This window comes from Alnus glutinosa, chromosome 11 (assembly GCF_958979055.1).
Source record: "Alnus glutinosa chromosome 11, dhAlnGlut1.1, whole genome shotgun sequence".
NCBI lineage: Eukaryota > Viridiplantae > Streptophyta > Magnoliopsida > Fagales > Betulaceae > Alnus > Alnus glutinosa.
The window spans coordinates 25,412,303-25,432,137 of NC_084896.1; the positions used below are offsets into that span (position 1 = coordinate 25,412,303).

Below are 19,835 nucleotides of genomic sequence, written 5' to 3' on the forward strand. Positions count from 1 at the left end.
TGATAACTAGCATGCATCTACTGCCCTCTATACTCTACCAACCTTAAAGTAGAGAACAAAAGAAGGACCAAAGACAAATCTTCCCACAATATCAAAGATTTTGTCTCCCAATTTCAAAATCCCCACCTTTTCTCTTTTTACCTTTTATGGGTTGAGTGCTCTATCAAATGAAACCAAAATCTCTCTCCTTCCTCCTTCCCTTTCTTTTATGGGGGAAGACTTTTCGTTTCTTAGGTAAAATGTCATTGCCTATGGGATTTTTGTCATCACTTAAGATTTTTTTTTTTTTTTAATTATCATAATAATTTTCAACTATACATTGACCATTCACTAATAACATTTGTGATAAAAAAGAAATGTATTGACATTGAAATTTTTAAAACTAATTATGATTTTGAACAATTATCACCGTATCTTGTGACAACTAATAGTATAATAGAGTCTTAGAGCATTCTCAGCAGTTTTCCAATCATTTTCCTTAAATATAGGAAACAAAACTAATTTTTACTTCCCTATAAAAAAAAACACTCCACAGGAACTTCCCTTCATTTTTTCTTATATTATTAAAATATTATTTTTTTACTTTTACTTTAATTAAAAGTATGAAAAAGAAGATAAAGTATGAGAGAGATAATAAATTTTTGGAATAAACAATTGAATGGAAAGTGAATAGTGCTTCCCAATGCATTGGGAAGCACTATTCACTTCTCAGGAAAGCTGATGTGGAGGAGTTTTTGTAACTTTCTTGAAATTTTTCCTAAAACTTAGAGAATAGACCCTCTTTAGGGAAACTGCTATGAATGCTCTTAGAACGTATATTTTGAGTTCGAACCATGTCTTCATAATTCATCTCTCATTTTAATTATGTATTCTACATGTTGGATCTCACTTAATAGGAGAGTTTGAGCCCAAACATAAGAAAAATGTTAAAATATTAATTAGACGATTAAATATATAATTACCCGTCAACTTAAACTTTTGGAACAACGGGTAATTAAACATTTTCCAAACAAAATAAATCCTGAAACATGTTCAAACACTCAAAGCCGTGCGAAGGGCGAAGAAAATGACAAGTGGCTTGAGGATTATAGATGGAAAATTTAAGCAATTATCTGCATTATGTAACTTCTTTGATTGAATAATTCTATTCTTTACACACATTTTATCACACCGGCTAACATGGCATAAGTTGAACAATTGCTTAAAAAGACAAAACTTTATACTTCCATTTAGCTCAAGTCATGTCACCTGTGTTTGTGGTGCATGTGATAAAATAAGTGTGAAATATAGCCATTACTCTCATCATTTTATTCATCTAAAGAAAATTCATCGATTTCATAAAAATGGTATTAGCATATAACACGTGAAAAAAGCTAAGCCAACTTCTTTTAGCTAAGAAAAGAAAAAGAAAATTAGAAAAAAGGGTAAAGACAAAGAGAAGGACCAAAAGGGTGAGGCATGCACTAATAAGAATCCACTAAAATGAGCATCATGAATCTCCACCCAATACAAAGAGATGGACAAGGGAATGTATACTTTTTAATATATGCTAATGGGGGGGGGGGGGGGGGTATATATCCCTACTTTCACATTACTTTTACCCTGCTCCCTGGAAAGATTATAGGGTTTATCATATCCAAGTTAGTCTAATCCAATGACTAAAAATATATAAAAGAATGATTAGCATTACATCACACTTGTGTAAAAGCCCTTGCAAGCCTTCTTTCTGGTGTCTTTACTAGTATTAAGACCCTTGGAAACAATCACTCCTGGCAAAAAGTGCGTGCCCTACAGATTGAGTAATCAAAGGGTAACACAAGCATGGAGGATTGAGATTTTCTGTATTCTATTGCCTAGAGAAGAAGGGGGGGTTGAAGAATTGCTCCAAATTTTGGAGAGATGGCTCCATTTTCGAGTAGAGAGCTCTTTGCTTGAGCAGGAAATTCGGGACAGGAAGGGTCCCATTAGCCCCCTCACACCCCCTACTCAATTATAGAGGGCATGGAAAATTGGTTAGGGTCCCTAATTGCAGGGGATCCTAGTCTAACATACAGCTAGTACAATAGCAAAATTAGAAGTAATATCATTTTTATAACTATCACTATTATTATTTGTGTTTTAATGTCTTTTAGCATTGGGATCCAAGTTTTCAATTTAATAAATTTAAAATATTTATAAAGCAAGATTTTAACAACTTAATTATTTTCGATTTGATAAATTTTATATTTAAATTTTAAATATTTATAAATTGGAGACTTCTAATTAAAATTGTCGTCAATTTATTAACGGAAAATTGCTAAAGTGAGGTCTACTTTATTTGACTTTGTCATGGATTAAGACTTGCCCTGCTCAATAAAATTTAAAATTCAAGTACAGTATTATTGTTTAATCACTGATTAAGACATGTTGCCCTAATCATAAACAAATTAAAAATCTAGTTCAACACTAACCCTAAGAAAAATGGGGGGACATGCTTTCATTAATTAAAGAATGCAAGTTTCTTGTAGGTTTCTTATATATATATATATGATTTAAGAATCATATGGTAAACAGGAGAAGTACAATACCTGGTCGGGAAGGGTAGTTACTGGAAGCAAGCTAGACATCCACAGTGGCAATAGTATTTTATTTATTTTATTTTATTTTTTTTAGGTATAGTGGCAATAGTATTTAGCATGAAAATAAATGTACCTACCCCGGAAGTAGGTATACATCCATAGTGGCAAAAGTATTGTTTGAGCTTTTATTTTCCATTTTTTCAAAAATAAAAATATTAACAAATAACTTAAATAAAAAGTACTTAAATCTCAAAAATAATTTTTAATTTTATTTTACACCGTAACTTTTTCAAACAAACACGAAATGCACCGTTTAAAATGCATTAACAAACAAAAACGATATATTAATATTTTCGTTTTTAACTCAAGTTATATCTAAATTAGCATATGATTCATGGTAAAAGCTTTTATGTTTGTTAACGACTTTATTTTCTGTATTTCATAAAATACACTGCCAAAGTGAAAGTGAAACTTTTCTTTTTACTTTTTTGAAAAGAAAAAAAAAATTAATTATTGGTTAATATTTTTGTTTTAAAAGAAAAAAACAATAATTTTAACTAGATGTGTATAATTTCATGGAAAATATATTGGTGTGGAAGAAAGTATGGCAGCAAGAGGTAGAATTGTCACTTCTAAAGCAGTTCCTAATGCACAGTCATTATCAAATATAATCCCGTCATCTAACGGCACATGGCACATATCCATGTCAAACTGGATGGAATAGTCTTGAAACAACCCACCTGCAAGAGTTTCCACGCTCTCCAAAGGCAAGTAAAGGCAACAAAATACACACCTACACAACACTATGATGGCGGTCCTACACTTGAAGCCAAAAAGAATAGAAAATCTAAGAGTTAGATGGGTGTTTTTTAGGTCAGTGATTAGGTTAGAGAGAGAGAGAGAGAGAGAGGATTACGGTCACCTCAATCTTTCACCAACAAAAGGGGGGAGTGCGGCTCTTCTAACGAGGTCAAACCCCCCAATCAAAAAGTCTCCCCCACATAAACCAAATCCTCCAAAAACCCACTGGCCGACAACCTCTTGCTCCCTCCACATGCAAACAAATCCATTCAAATTTGTTTTTGTCAAACAGTTTTACTTATGATTTAAAGGCTATAATCTGTGTTAGTGTCACAAAGTTAAAGGCTAGAGGTGAACAGATAGAGATCAATATTATACAAACAAACAAAAATTGTTCTGAATTTATTATCGAATATGATGATATATAGATATGTCCAGATAGAGTAGTATGTCTAGAAGAGACTCGTAGATGGAGAAGAGAGTGCCAAAAACATAAACAGAGAAGAAGACTTGTGTAAAAATCCCTTCAATGCCAGCTATTCTTGTCTGTTGTCTCTTTTCTTCCTGCAAAATGCCGCCTATCTCCACGGCTGCATGTGTTTCCTCTCCAAGGCATGAAAACATGGTGGACATTGTGGGAAATGCTCATATGCTCTGGATTCTGGAAGGCACTTTAAATTTGCACCAAAAGAGAAATTACCCATATAATAAAATATAGAGTTTTTTAGACGGGGGAAGAGAGAGAGAGAGAGAGAGAGAGGGAAAAGAGGGTTTTATGGAGGGCTGCCAACAATGCCCACAGAGATCCGGTTGAGTGATGGCAGTTTCATTTGCTGTTCATGGGCTCTGCTCTTCTTGAACGGAGGCTCCGGCGATGAGTAAACCGACGACACAGCCCAAGAATCGTTGGAGCTATCAGAGCCAAAAACAGCATCAATTACACCACTTGGGCTGCAAGGAATTTGCTCGTACTTGCGCTTGCGAGGGTTGTTATGGACGCAATTATAGGCGTTTGATAGCTCAAGGATGAGATTATAACAGGCTTTTACTTTTTCCTGTTAAAATGCAGTTAATTATATAATCAATATCAAATAATGAGCACTAATGGCTTCACATTAATTTTAACTTATATCTGAGACAAACAATAATGAAAAGAAAACTAATACCTTGTTTATTTTTAGGACGCCCAGAAGCTGGTTTTGGTATTCCGTGGGATTACAAGGCTCAACTTGGTCTATAACGTGCATCATAGTGGCAGTGGCCAAAACCGAAGAAAGACAACCGACGAATCTTGAATCTACAATATTTGACAAAACGAAAAATATATAACCAATCAAAAGGGTTAAAGGCCAGGGGTATCTTTTTTTTTTTTTGTTCTTTGTTCTTTGTTCTTTGTTCTTGTTCTTATCGAAAATGCTAATCTTTTGTACCCTATGGGCCCTTACCGGTGACCACAGAGAGGAGGAGACGCTCACATCGCCGGAGGAATTCCCAGTGGAGATGGGTCTTCATCCCAAGCCTCCTTGTGATGTGCTCAAGAAATGAGAGTGGGGTTACTGGGTGCATCTTCCATTGAAGGGTGGAGAGCACCAAAAGCTCCATTCTTTGAATAGTTTTTGCCTCAAACACATACTGTGCGTCCTTCCCCTGAAACAGAACAACAACCCAGATTTATTTGTCTATGGAAATCAAGAAAAAGATTCCACCTTTCCGATACATATATTGGTTAGTGTTAGAACGTACTTGGAGATCCAAGAGAATGGGCACTTGGGTCTCTTCCACTTTTGCAGCAAGAGAGAGACAAGCCACAGCCACAAGCTGCATCATCCATGGCTTGTTGTCTCTATGAAAATGGTGGCTAGCGAGGAACCTATCAAGATAGTTAATGGATAGGATTGCTGCGAGAGATGAGAATCCGTAATGGGCATTGACCTTGAGCATCCACTCCACAGCCTCGCGACGAGCCGCAGAAATAGCAGATTCTGTTTCCACAATGCCGTGATTAAGATTGGCTTGTTGCTGCTCTTCTTTAGAGAAGAGAGAAAGAAGCTCTTCATCTGCCAAGAACAAATCTTGCTCCAACAAGAGCAAAGGAAAAAGAGAAGGTTTCTTTATACCGCTGCTTTTGCTGCTGCATATCTCACTCTCCCCTTGTACAACCTCTCCTTCTTCCTCTACTTCTTCCTCCCATCTCTCTTCCTCGCAGTACAGAGCATCCAGCAAGAATGAAGAGTTCTGTTCTTGTTGTTGTTCTAGTTGTCGCTCATCGAGAAGTTGAATTGCCATCTTCTTCTGAGAAGAAGAGGTTTCAGTCCTTCATTCATTATACAAAGGAAAAGCCCAGTCTCCCACCCATCTCTCCCTCTCTGTGTCAATGCTTTGTGAGGATGCAGAGACTAGTATAGAGATTAGAGTGGCTGAAAGCAGAGAGAAAGAAAAGGTGGGAAGGGATTGATTTTTGGCAGAGTAGGTTTCACGCTTGTCTTTTTTTTATATATTGGGTTTTGGAATTCTTTGTGCTTTCGGTGTGTATCGTTGGCGGGCAGAGACGAAACGGCACACACACCAAGCCAGACCCCATGAAAACAACCTCTTATGGAGGCTAAATAAAGAGACACTGTCCGTGAGGTACTGGTCGTGGAAAAACAAAAAAAAGGTACGAGATATGTGTGTATTGGTAGGAAATTAATTGTTATTTGATAACTATTATTAGTTTTTAGCTTCTCATAAATCACTAAAAGGAAACCAAAAAAAATAATAAAAAATTAGTTTTATATATTTATATTTCTTTTATTAAAGAGTGACATGTGTCATCATTTTATTGGTGCTAACGTGGCACAGAACGGAATCTATTCAACATTTTAATAGAATTTAACTATTGAGACTAAATATTTTTTTGCATATTCCTTAAAACTCTATTGACCATAGAGACTAATTTTGCTTTTTCCAAAACAATTGAGAAAAAATAGTACGAGAAAGAAGATAAGCTTCTATACTACTGCTCGACCATAGGTGGCGAAGTTATTTATCTTCATGCTTTGGGCCCTTGAATTTCTGATTCTATTCCGGCACGTCAACTACCAAAAAAAATTAACATTTTCTAATCATATACTGGCACGTGTCAATAAGTTGTAGGTTTAACATTTTTCTTAGTTTCAATAAGCCTACAATTTCCTTATAAATTGAGGCGACAATCTATAATTCATGAAATAATTAAAATTGTATAAACAAGTGGACAGCTAACTAAATTAAATTGACAAATCCTAGTTTTGGTTGACAAATAAGTTAATTTATAATAAAAATTGTACTAGACCTAACATTAGTCTCTTAGAAATATCAATATGAGTGGCCACCAAGTTGGCTAATATAAAAAGGGTAAAGATAATTTAATAAGAAATAAAATTAGAAAACAGGTAAACAACTAAAGAATGTGTTGGCAAATCGGGTGTTTGCCTAGTTATTCGTTCATCTTTTTTAAATTTTAGCTGAAAAGGAAAGCAGTTGCTTTGAGCCTTTGACCCAAATGTTAGAATATTACACCATTATCCATGTATTTTGTTTGTAAGGGAATACTTAGGCCAAATTGGGCCTATTTATTGAAACTCTAGACATGATCTCTCACCCATCTGGATTAGGATTTTTTAATGGATGAGTGTAAGAGTCTATTTATAAAATTTACTTGACTAAATAAAAATTTAGTTGTTCAATCACTTTTTCAGTTAGATGAGTTTAGTATTAATACAAAGAGGAAATTCATAGTGAAAATTGATCCCATTATTAAAGGGATAATTGTTTTTCTGATTGATTTTTTAAACTTCATGTCAATTGATTTTTACGTAAGATTATTCCTAGTCAAGTAAGGAAAAAAAAAAAAAAAAAAAAAAAAAAGGTGAAAAAATTCAAGTATTCAAATTAAAAATATTTTAAAATTCTAAAGATATTCGACTATATAGGTTTTCTTAAATCTCAATAGTTATTTTTAAATTAAATTAAATTATTAAGTTATTGTAATATAGAATTGATATATATATATATATATATATTTTGAGGCAATAAAATTGTTATTATTTAATTAAAAATCAAAGAAATGGATTTGATAGTCAAAATTCTAAAAATTCTTGATGATTAATAAAGACAACCCAACATGTACATGGGACTGAACATACTAAGGGTTCGTTTGGATTTCAAAAAGTATGTTTTAAAATAACGATTTTAAAATGTACGATTGAAAATTTTGATTTTTAAAAATGTAGTTTAGCCTTTAAAATCGCAAATTAACCTTTTAAAATTCTATATTTTCAAAAAAAACACAATCTTACCTGGGATTTGAAAAAGCAAATTTTCTAAGTTTTCAAATCGCAATTTTTAAAATAGCAGTTTCCAAACGATTTATATTCAACGATTTGGTTTAAAATCGCACATATTCTCTACGAAATCGCAATCCTAAACACACCCTAAAGAAATAGCCGGAGGAGAGAGTGAATCGCATCCACACCATCTCCCTCGCGCTTGTGAACCACGCGCAGCCTCATTGGGCTTCAAAATTTGAAATACTGGCCCCCAATAAGCAAAGCAGGAGCGTCCACACACTTCTCTGAGAGCAAGTAGTAGAGCCAAGCGGAGAAGATTGACTCTTATGTCTCGTTTGGTTTGCAAAATGAGCATTTCAACCGAAAATAAAATAGTTATTACTTAAAATGAAAAATAATAAAATGAAATAATTATTCATACTCTTTAGTTTGGTGACAAGTTGACAACACTTGCATTTTATTGGAATTAAATGAAAATTACTAAAAACTCTCCACATTATTTATTTATTTATTTTTGAAAAAATCAAATTATATATATATATATATATATATATATATATATATATATATATATATATATATATATATATATAAATAAATAAAAAATAAAAAAAGTCAGGGTGTGGTCGAGACCAGTGAACCACCCATGAAAACAATGGATGGTCGGTCAGCCATAAATGTAATGTAGGTTCCGTTTTTTTTTTCATAAATTAAATTAAAAATGAGAAGAATAGAAAATAATAAGCTTTTTTTTCTGAAAAGTGTAGTCTATTTATAAAGGAATAACTAAGAATAGTTATTCTAAAAGAAAAATAATAATTATTTGAAGAAATAGACTCATACAAAAAAATAAATAAATAAATAAATAAAAAAAATTGAAATATCCGTTCTATTTAAGAGATCTAGATTTATTCTAGGAACCAAACATGGTGTTACTCTCTCATTGAAAAGTCATAAATGATGTCGTCTTGACTGGGCGAGCGGAGTGATAGACAGGGCATAGTCTGAGCCAGTGAAGCCGTAATCGTACGCTTTTCCTTTGACGTGCACACATGTTTAAGACCACCCTGTCACTCACTCACTCACTCGGCCATTTCCCATTTTCCCTCCCTTTTTTGCCATTCCATGCACAATTATTAATTTAAAATACATATTTCTAATACCATTTTGTCTCCTTCCTCTCTTCTTATGTGTTCCTTAGAAAGAAAAAAAAAAAGCAACCACCATTTTATACTCCTGTGGAATTTATGGATTGCGACATATTCTTAAAATAATAATAATAATAATTGTTAAGATTTAAGTATCGATCAAAATTTAACGAAATTTATAAAAATACTCATGCTTTAATTTTTGAAAAATTTTATAAAAAATAAATACAAGGGTGTTTTAGAAATTTTGTCCGGATTTAACAGTAAATATTAACAGATTACCCTTTATTGAAACGTTTAAAAACTTATACCTTAGTTTAAGACGTTAGAAAGTTCAATACTCTTTTTTTAAAACTGTCGATACTTCGATACTTTTTTATGAAATTATTTCTTAAATTTATTTGCCGTGTAAATCTTACTTTACTAGATAGAAATGGAGTTGATAATATAAATAAGAGTGTTTAATAGGATTCCTTTGGGTTCTATTTCTATTTTTTTTTATATAAAAATAATAATAATAATAATAATAAAATAGAGATTATTCTTGAAAGCAACTTATTTTCATAGAATATCAAACAATATTTCTTATTTTAAAATTATAAATTTAAATCCATTGCAACCAACCAAATTTGTGACAATCTTTTGATTCTTTTGGGACCAGTTCACGAGCTGTACTTCCTAAATTTGCGATGTAAGATCATTGTTGAAGATGAAGCAGTACTGATAGAGTGAGTCATTATTGTGCGTGACAACTCGCCCCTATTGGTAGCCTAAAACTTCCTGTGCAGCTTCAACTGCTATGACAGCTAGTGTTTGGTCAATAGAGAAGACCTTCAAAAATCAAAACCTACAAGCTCGGCATCAGGCTACCATGGTTTTTTCGGCCATCTAGTGCTCTAATAATTTAAGCTTTTCAAGGGCCAGGACTGGTAACAAACAGCTGATTGTAGGATTGTAGGCGACAAACAAGTATCACGCATTGCCGCAATGTGCTTGGCATCTCTTGAGAAACTCTGAAAGGTTATGTATGAAGTACAAAGAAAGAGTAGGAGTTGCAAGGTCATGTAAATTGTAAACGATACATGCACTGTTCCTTTTGTACTGAAACTTTAGATCGATGTTTGTGATTCGACTGGGATATCCTGTTATTTCTGAACACTGAAACAACTCGGCGTAGACCCAGGAACCAAAGAGGTCTAACAGGACAACATCAGTGTTTCTGAACAATGAAACGATACATGCACTGTTCCTTTGTACTGAAATTTTAGATGTTTGTGATTCAACTAGGATATATCGTGTTGTTTCTGAACACTGAAACAACTCGGCGTAGACCCAGGAAACAAAGAGGTCTAACAGGACAACATCAGTGTTTCTGAACAATGAAACGATACATGCACTGTTCCTTTGTACTGAAATTTTAGATGTTTGTGATTCAACTAGGATATATCGTGTTGTTTCTGAACACTGAAACAACTCGGCGTAGACCCAGGAACCAAAGAGGTCTAACGGGACAACATCAGAGCAGAGGGAAGAAAGAGAATGGAAATGGCATTAGATTCGAAGAGATTCAAACAAGTTGAACACCAGCAATATGACATTCTCTAAAGGTGACAGATTGCAGGCTATAAGATAATACATACCTCTAAATAACTATAATCTGCAATTGTCTTCATATATTCTAACACAAACATTAGCATAAGACATCAGGTGCCTAGAGAGAGAGAGAGAGAGAGAGAGAGAGAGAGAGAGAGAGAGAGAGAGAGCCAGTATGAAACCTTTTAATTGACAAGTATCAAATGAAATTCTCATTTTATTCCCTTGCCTAATTTTCAATTCAATGCAGAAAGAATTCACTTTCCAAATGTATACACAACCACACATAGGATTCAACTTTTGATGTCTACTTATTTCATTTCCGTAATCACAAGCTTCAGATGCCCTTTCAGTGTGGTGGTGGCCGGAGGATACATTCCTGGATAAGGACCTGATTCAAAACACGGAAATTTAGTACATGTGATGGATTGAATATTAGCAGCAGGAAGTAGGCCCCTAAAACGAATGTTACCTGGAGGATAATAGGATGAGCTTTGTGGTTGTTGTGGATATGGAGGAGGAGGATAAGCTGATGTTGGTGGGTAAGGTGGGGGAGGATAGGCAGCTGGAGGTGAAGCTGAGTATGGAGATGGTGGATACCCAGCTAAATTAGGCGGGTATGAAGAGTAGGGAGATGGAGCTGGTTAGGCAAGAGGTGCGTAAGGAGCAGCATTTGCTGATAGGGGTTTAAAATACAAAGAAACTTGGGGCATAGGCAGCGTTACATAAGGCAGTGCCGACGGAGCAAAGCTTTGTTGCAGGTTTCTGCAAAAATTCAATACAATTATTGAGCTTCTCAGAAAAAATAACCTTCATTAATTAATAGAAGGGAATGCTACTCAATACAAAACGTGATTTACAGTTCAAATTATGGAAATTAACAATGATCTTAAAGGCTTTTAATTGGTGCTTGGAAATGATTTACGCTCCGAAAGATAAATTCAAAACTTGGAATTGAAATGAGCTTCTGAGCTCATTGAAGATATCTAATTTCAAAACCTTGTCTAGACTTTTATAGGCCAAAGAAAGCTACATAAAGGAACATATAGAGTCCATATATAGCATAAATGTTGTTGGTGCAGTTCCAACACTAGTCTTTGTAAATATAAAGAAGGTTTACAAAATAAACCAGTTATTACTTCTCCATAGGTGATCAAGATAAGTGTAGATGAAATTGAGGCTCAGCTATTTCAATAAGCTACAACCAAACTCGTACAAGAATGTTTTATCATTCTTTGTAAACATAAGAAGGTTTACATAATATACGGACCACGGGACTAGTTATACATAGGTGTAGATGCAAACGAATCAAGGTAAGAAAAATTAAGCCTAAGCTTTTTAATTAAAAAGCTACAATCAAACTTGAACAAGTATGTTTTATCTTGTCTCAAATTCTTTTTGCTCTATTGAATGTTCTTTGTCCACAGGCTACATAAAGTGAGTTAATCCTCTCTCTTTTCTTAAATCTCCCCTCCCTAGTGTAGATAGAACTTAGAAGTCTGTTCTAGGTTTCTTACTTATCAAAAAAAAAAAGTCTGTTCTAGGTTTTCTTGTTCAAGAACAAATATTTTAACAGTTGAACAGACTGATACCCAAATTTGTTTCAGATTTCAGCAAAGATCAAACGCATTTAAATTTAGCCAATTCAAGCTTCTACAGCTCAAATTGGTTTGACAAAGATTGTTTGCATCATTAAACATAAGAGACAACAACGATCAAATATGAAATATGAACCAATATATCAGATGTTAATATACATGGTGGCGCATCAAGAAGCTAGATTTAGTAGTAGGGGAGTAGTTAGTGAGAAAATTTCCCTTTGGGCGCTGAAGCACAATTTAGTGATGGTTATATATCTTTGAACCGATTAAAGACTCGAAGTTGTATCATTTATATACTAAAGCTAAGGGATTATATCTTGAACTAGAAACTCAATCAAATATAAACTCTTTCTATGAAATTGTAGTTTTGAGAGAGAAAAGAAAAAAACAGGGCAGTAAATTAACCCAACCAAAGCCCTTCCAAAACTAAAACAAGTGAAAGTAGTCGGAGAAAATCACAACAAACTGCACAAAGACTGTCCATTTTTGCAAATCTAAACCCCTCCAGCCACTTGAACACCAAGAGCATATTATAAGCGTAAAAGGGTTAGTTTTTAATTGAGTTTACCTGCGAGTGAAGCGGCCAGGCGGTGCCATAAAACTGAGAAAGCACCTTCTGCAATTGAACCCTAACAAGCAACAAAAACCAAAATTAAAACCACCCCATTAAAATTGATCGAAAAGGGTTCAAAGAACACATAAAAACATTTCAAAAATGCAATTACTTAATAAAAAACAAAAAACCGAAAAGAACGAAGTAGGCAGAGGAGGAAGCCATAAAAGCGAAAAATTTCGAGATCACAGAGACAGGAAGGAAAAAAAAACTTGGACCATTTCTTGATTTATGCGTGTCATCCTTGCGCAGGGGCCATGCTAATCTTCTCTGTATCGTTCCAATTTTATCGGATGTCCCGAAGGACAAACTCCTATGTTCTGCTTTGCATTATAAACTCATCTTCACTGTTCTAACTGAGCGATGTGGGACGCGTCGGCTCCCAACGACAACGCGACCTGTACGTTTTAAATTGGGCCGGTGCAAGTCTTAAATTAGGCCTGGCCCAAGTATACTATCTATCCTATCCAAGCCGAGTCATATTGTCACTCGGTCTGTTCGAGATTTGGGCCTCTATAGGTTCATTAAAATTACTCTCGAGCTACTTTTCCCAGCCACGATCCAAAAATGACACGCCATGGGCCCTCACCGGAGATCGGAGAGAGGAGGAGACGCTGACATCGCCTGAGGCTGAGGAATTCCCAGTGGAGATGGGTCTTCATCCCAGCCATCCTTGTGATGTGATCAAGGAATGACAGTGGGCTTTCTTCCGAGAAGAAGAGGTGGGAAGTATAGAGAAGCTGAAAGCAGAGAAAGAAAAGGTTGGGGGGAGAGCAGTGGCGGAGATAGCTCCTTTCGTTAAAAGACAAGGGACACGTGGCTTGATGAGAAGAAGAAGAAGACGTTGAGATAAGAAAATATTGTTCTGCTCGAGAGACAACAGACGTTGGGAGAAGTCAAAAGCTTGAGTTGCTCAAGGCACACGTGGCTGAACCTGAAGAGTCTGAATAATGATAATAAAAATTCCCTTGCCAATTTGGATCAAACTACAATTTTAAAGAAAATGTTTAGCTTGTTTTTGGGCGTGTGTTTTTTTTGAAAAATTATGAATATTAAAAGAATTTACTTTTTAAAATTATATTTGAATGGTTTAAAAAATGTGAGATAAAATTAAAAAAATTTGAATAAAATTTGAGTAGAATTTAAAAAATTAAAAAATAGTATTTGAAAAATAATAATCACCTAAACATGCCCGTAATATCTTAAATTATGAAATTTAAGTTCTTTTCGAGGCATTAAAATGTTTGAAAAATATCACCTACTAAAACAAGAGGTGTATTATCAAAGACAATCAGGAATTTTTTTTCCTCCAAAGTGTTTTTTTTTCTCCATTTTGCAAAACTGCTTTTTCTTCAAAAAATCAAAAGATAATTTGACTCGGAGCTTTTTAACAACATAAAGAATAAGAATCTGGTGAAAATATATTCAATTCTCAACTATAACATGACATATAAGTAGTATTTTTCAAGCGTTTTGATGCTTAAAAACGACATAAATTCTCTAATTTGAGAATCCACAATTTGGATCATGATCTTACAAATTTATAACCAATACAAAATTTCATAAAATCCTTGGAAACAAATAAACCCATTACTTTCTCCAAAAAAAAAATAAAATAAAATAAAATAAACCCATTACAAAGACCACTCCGTCACTCACTTGCCCACTTCCCCATTTTTCCTACATTTTTTACGTGGAGCACCGGACAGTGTTGTTTTTACCATTCCATACACAATTAATTGATCTAAAATACTTTTTAGTAAGAGAAATTCTTCTTATTATTGTACCTCTGTGGAATTTATGGACTGTGACATATTCTTATTTTATTTTTATTTTTTTCCCATATCCAAATTATCGTGGAACAACTCTTTAAATTTATTTTTCGTGTGAAAATCTTACTTCACTATATAGGAATGAAGTTGAGAATATAAATTTTAAAAAATAATTTGTGAAACTTATTTTGTAAAGTACAAAAAGATAACCCTTAGCTTCCCCCTTTGTTAGCCACCATTAATGGGCAGTGCGTACACCATATTCGGCTATGTGCCAGGGTTTATCACTCTGAAGGCCACAAGCATAGTAGCACAGATCAAGTATGCCTCTGTGTTGTTCGTGTCATGGTCCCTATTGTTTTGTATAGAAAAAGCAATGCAGGTGAGGCTATACCATCTTTCAATCCCTTTCCTTTCCTTGAGGGAGTGCTTTCCCACAATCCCACAATTCGGAGGAACACTAGAATCATGAAACTCGCATATTACCTTTTATTCAAGAGTACCCAATAGGCCAATACCATGAAGTGCCAATAAATTTGTTCAAGGAGGCAATTACATTCATTCTAGCTGTCTCTGCCATAAAAATTTCTTAAGTACAATACAATCTACAATTGTCTTCATATACTCTTTAACATAAACATCGGCATAAGACATCATGTGCCTCACCGAAAAAAGGTGAGAGAGAGTCAAACACTTTGGACAAAATATCTATCTACATTAAAAGAAAAATCATTAAAACCTGTTACCAAACCTTCTAATTCACAAGTACCAAATGAAACTCGCATTTTAATTCCCCTGACTAGATTTTAATTCACTACAGAAACAATTCACACTTCTTTCTCTTTGTAGTGAACTTCAAAAGAATCCACAACCACAGCTAAAAATTCAACTTTAGGTGTCTACTTCTTACATTTCCATACCCTTTCAGTATGGTGGTGGAGGATACATACCTGGATAAGGACCTGATTCAAAACAAACAGAAATTTAGTACCAGTGACGAATTAAAAATTAGCAGCAGAAAGTATGCACCTAAACGAAAGTTACCTGGAGGATAATAGGATGAGCTTTGTGGCGGTGGTGGATAATAGGATGAGCTTTGTGGCGGTGGTGGATAATAGGATGAGCTTTGTGGAGGTGGTGGATATGGAGGTGGAGGATAAGCTGATGTTGGTGGGTAAGGTGGGGGAGGATAGGCAGCTGGAGGTGGAGCAGAGTACAGAGATGGTGGATACCCTGCTGAATTAGGTGGGTACGAAGAGTAGGGAGATGGAGCTGGGTAGGCCGGAGGTGCGTAAGGAGCAGCAGTTGTAGGTGTGGAGTTATAATACAAAGGGACTTGGGGCATAGGCTTCGTTACATATGGCGGTGCCGACGGAGCAAAACTCGTTGCAGGTTTCTGCAATAATTGAATAGAATTATTCAACTCCCGTCATAACAATTACCTTCATGAATTAATAGAAGGAAACGCTATTCAATAATCACCCATAGTACTGTAATGATGTAGCAATTTAACTTACTAGGGCATTAGAATAATGTAATATTAGTCGCACTTCTCCTGCATATCTGCAATAGAGAAAAATGTGTGTTACAGTCACCAAAATTGGTCGATGAAAAAGGGTATTAACCACTATATATTATTGTTTACGAGTTTGTTAGGAAGGTCAAACATGGTGATATGGGCAGGGACTACTATTAACTCAGGAAAATAATAGAAAGTATTGTAAGAACCTTTAGGATTGAAATCATGCCTACCTGAACTCTCCTCCTATTCAACCGTAGTCTAACTGTACAATTCTAATCCTAGAAGGGATGTAGACAATATAGTTTCATGCTCAAACAATAACTCAACCTTTGGCAGAGAAGGATGCATTTAACATACTAGCTAACAAAGGAAAGGCTCCTCTAATATTTTCTATTTTATTTCCTTTCCCTCTTTTCTTTTTGATTTTTTAAATGCCTCCATCACTATTAACAAAGACAATTAATTTATAAATAATTGCAAACAATTAGTGAATACTCAATACAGTTTACACCTTGAACTGTTAGATTACTCATGAAAAAAGAATGTTGGTATCAGGTGCCACGGACAACATCATACACAAAAAGTCAATTAATCACAATTCCTATAAAAATAAATTTACTTAGAATCCAGGAGCATGATAATGAACCTTACAATCAGATAAAATGCACATATTTCTCCATAAAAACAAAAGGCACAAAAGAAAAGAACTCTATTCCACTTGCAGCAATTCATTTGTGCTAAGGGTGCCAATACATGCATTCCAATGTTCACCATTAACATGAAAGGTGCTTAAATAATCTATAATGTCTCTGCTTCTAAAATTCTCCTGAATCTGCAGGGAGTCTTTCAATGCCTAACAAAGAAACTTAAAGAACTCATAGTCCCAGACCCAATTGAAAGACCATTAAAATCCAATAAGGTGCATGGTTAAAGTATTATATCTCACAGTTTAAGAACTTAAAAGCAATAGGTCAATGTCATTAATGCATACTATGGCTTTGACCCAACATATTTGACAAGAGCCATGTCCTTCTCCAGAAGGAGAAGAAATTGGCTCTTTTTGTGTCAAGACCATTAGCCGATGCATGCATGGTGCAAATAAAAGCAGCCTCTTCACCTCGAAGTATTAACTAAGAAAAGAAAAGATGAACTAAAGAGAGCTAGGAGTTAGCTAAACAGTGATTAAATGTTTCAGTCTTGTGTATAAGCATAGAGCATATTAATTTTGACATATAATGGTCCTAGGGCCTTGCCTCAAGTGAAAACATGGAAAGATAAAGGGTGGGACCAGAGTAGAATAAATATATGAAAAGTAGATCATATACAATCTACATAAATATAAAACCTTTCTGGGAACATGCTTTCGAATTAGGACAAAAATTAAGGTAAGGTTTGAGCATTGTAACAATGCATCCACACAGTTTTATGTGTAACGGCAAATACACTTGACCCCTTGTTAGGTAATTTTGAAAAGAAAAGAAAAAGACAGGGCAGTAAATTAACCCAACCAAAGCCCATCCTCAACTAAAACAAGTGAAAGTACTCGCAAAAGATCACAACTGTACAAACACTGTCAATTTTTGCAAACCTAAACCCCTACAGCCACTTGATTATCAAAAACAAATTATAAGCCTAATAGGGTTAGTTTATAATTGTATTTACCTGCCAGTTTTAGTCTGAAGCGTCCAGGCGGTGTCGTCGAAACCCTGAGAAAGCACCTTCAGCAATTGAACCCTATCACCCAACAAATACCAAAATCAAAACCAGCCCATTAAAATTTGTCCAAAAGGGTCTAAAAAACACACAAAATCATTTAAAAAATGCAATTACTTTCCACCGCCGATGAAGACGTCGGATGAAAGGGTATTGCTGTTCCAAACGGAGACATTTATCTCCCTAAGACCTTCGATTAACGTAAACACGAACTTCTCCTGGAACGTCGGATTCTTATTACCATCTATACACCAAGAAAAAATGACCCTGGCTCAGAATAGGATCTTATAGCAGTCTAGAAAGAAAATAAACAGATTAAAAAAAAAACGTAGAGAACATGTTTGTTTGAGATCTGAGAGAGAAATTGGGCACAAACCAGTGCAAGTCCTGGTGCGGAACTTGGTGCTACCATATTCGAGGCACACGTACGGGTCCTGCCGTGAGATCCACTCGGTATCCTTCAACTTGTTGCACCCAACAACTGCCCCAAACGAAAATCCAAGATGAACAAGAGGGACATAAATATATGTTCTTTCTTTGGTTATTAGTTATATAAGGAATAGAAAGAAACTATTTACCAGTGATCTCAAGAAGCTGGCCTTGAATACCAGTAATCGACATAGAAGAGTAAAGGCTGCGATTGATATGGAATTGGATGATGTATTGACCCTCCGTTATTGGTCTCCCTATCTTCTTTTTATACATACAGCCCCGGACAGGTTCCGGGAAAAATCTTTTTCGTCTTTTTTTGAAATGGTTCCTTGAATAATCTAATTCCGCGTTTTGTCCTATTTTTTCTTTGAGAATATATATATATACACACATGTCCACGCAGGAGAACGAGAGGTGATTCAAATTAGTGACTTTTGTTTTATGAGAGGTGGTCCCTAACCGATTGAGAAAGCACATATCAATTAAATAACATGTTTTTTTTTCAAATTAAATAGCAATATATATATTTTTAATTAAGTTTATTGAATTTATATTGTTTCAAAATAAATATATAAATTTATCAATTGAAAAAAGAAAATAATATAAATTTAATGGTGAATTTAAAACTTAGTTGTACGAAGATATGCATATACCGCTTAACCAAAGATGGGCTAAGCTTCCTACTAGAATGATGAAGCTCAACTAGAATGCAGCTTTGGAAAAAAAAAAAAAGAAGAGATGGGGGTGGGAGTGGTTGTGCGTGACAGTTCAGGAGAAGTGCTGGCGGCAGTATCCACGATAGTTCCATATATTATTGATTCTGATGTAGCAGAGGTAATAACTGCATAGAAGGCTATGACCAGGGGCGGAGCCAGCTTTTAGGCTTTGGGGGGGCAAAATTGAAAAAAAAACAATTTGGGGGGCCAAAACTACAAATTTTTTAAAGAATAGGGGTAAAAATTATATTTTTTCCTTTTTTTTTTGGGGGGGAGCCCTTTGGCTTGGGGGGGCTTGGTGTGGCTCCGCCCTGGCTATGACATTTTGTTGTGAAGTGGGGTTTCAACAAGTGATCTTTGAAAGAGATCCTGTGAACGTGGTTACTACTCTGCGACATGAAGCTCCTTATCGGAGTAGATTCGGCTAGCTATAGCTATTTGAAGACACCAAGATCAGGATCCATAGTTTGCAAACCTATGATGTTAGGCACACTCTACGGGATGCTAACAAAGCAGCCTACCGATTGGTAAAGTTAGCGTTGTTGCAATTGTTAAATCAAGTTTGACCGAAGGAATGTCTTATTGTCCTTCATCTATTCAGAGCATTGTACTTTTTGAGCAAGAGTTTTCTCAGTGATTTATAATAAAATAACTTTGTTTTTTTTTAAAATATATATAATTAAATAATATTATTATTATTTTCTTATTTAACGTGATTAAATCTTAAATATTAATTTAATAACAAAAACTAAAAATCTAAGGAAAAATATGTAACGGACTCAAAGGGTGAGGACTTGGAAAAAAAAAAAAACCGAGGAAAAACAGTAAAAGTTTCGGATTCAGACCGCGTCCGTTGCCGGCGTGTTTAAAAGGTTGACACGTTTGCGTGAACTGCGAGGAATAAAATTATTTTTTAGGGAAAAGTTTGCATCCTAAATAAATGTTAAAAAAGTTGTTGGTTCCACTTCCTATAAGCTGAGTCAACTTTTTTTTTTTTTAATCAACAAATGGATCTCATTATCTCACTTTCTACTCTTCAAACTAGAAGAAATAAAG

At 34.8% G+C, this 19,835-nt stretch overlaps 2 protein-coding genes, 1 long non-coding RNA gene and 1 other non-coding gene across 4 annotated transcripts; all 4 read right to left on the minus strand.

Annotated features, from left to right (window-relative positions):
- Positions 1-3,731: 3,731 nt before the first annotated feature.
- On the minus strand, positions 3,732-5,930 carry LOC133882469 (cyclin-D3-1). Its single transcript, XM_062321658.1, has 4 exons — positions 5,103-5,930; positions 4,805-5,006; positions 4,526-4,656; positions 3,732-4,414 (listed from the first exon to the last, which is right to left on the minus strand). The coding sequence occupies exons 1-4, from the start codon at positions 5,643-5,645 to the stop codon at positions 4,133-4,135; spliced, it is 1,158 nt and encodes a 385-aa protein (XP_062177642.1). The 5' UTR covers positions 5,646-5,930; the 3' UTR covers positions 3,732-4,132.
- A 4,681-nt stretch (positions 5,931-10,611) lies between these two features.
- LOC133882250 (uncharacterized) lies at positions 10,612-13,640 on the minus strand. The gene is made up of 4 exons (XR_009902647.1): positions 12,843-13,640; positions 12,580-12,640; positions 10,883-11,175; positions 10,612-10,801 (listed from the first exon to the last, which is right to left on the minus strand). It is a non-coding gene; the product is annotated as an uncharacterized LOC133882250 (long non-coding RNA).
- LOC133882961 (U6 spliceosomal RNA) lies at positions 12,831-12,931 on the minus strand. Its single transcript, XR_009902777.1, has one exon. It is a non-coding gene; the product is annotated as a U6 spliceosomal RNA (small nuclear RNA).
- Positions 13,641-14,857: 1,217 nt separating the features above from the next.
- On the minus strand, positions 14,858-18,385 carry LOC133881791 (leucine-rich repeat extensin-like protein 3). The gene is made up of 7 exons (XM_062320825.1): positions 18,210-18,385; positions 18,008-18,112; positions 17,749-17,875; positions 17,581-17,652; positions 15,914-15,959; positions 15,441-15,792; positions 14,858-15,358 (listed from the first exon to the last, which is right to left on the minus strand). Exons 1-7 carry the CDS (start codon positions 18,334-18,336, stop codon positions 15,321-15,323), a joined length of 867 nt encoding a protein of 288 aa, XP_062176809.1. The 5' UTR covers positions 18,337-18,385; the 3' UTR covers positions 14,858-15,320.
- Between the last annotated feature and the right edge of the window lie 1,450 nt (positions 18,386-19,835).

Excerpts from the sequence above, each read along its gene's own strand:
- LOC133882469 (XM_062321658.1), bottom strand. The coding sequence starts at position 5,645 with ATGGCAATTCAACTTCTCGATGAGCGACAACTAGAACAACAACAAGAA. Across the intron at positions 4,657-4,804 it reads CCTCCTCTCTGTGGTCACCG|ATTCAAGATTCGTCGGTTGT; the intron begins GTAAGGGCCCAT and ends CAAATATTGTAG. Across the intron at positions 4,415-4,525 it reads GCGTCCTAAAAATAAACAAG|GAAAAAGTAAAAGCCTGTTA; the intron begins GTATTAGTTTTC and ends GCATTTTAACAG.
- LOC133881791 (XM_062320825.1), bottom strand. The coding sequence starts at position 18,336 with ATGTATAAAAAGAAGATAGGGAGACCAATAACGGAGGGTCAATACATC. Across the intron at positions 18,113-18,209 it reads CCAGCTTCTTGAGATCACTG|TTGTTGGGTGCAACAAGTTG; the intron begins GTAAATAGTTTC and ends CGTTTGGGGCAG. Across the intron at positions 15,793-15,913 it reads TACATTATTCTAATGCCCTA|AAACCTGCAACGAGTTTTGC; the intron begins GTAAGTTAAATT and ends CAATTATTGCAG.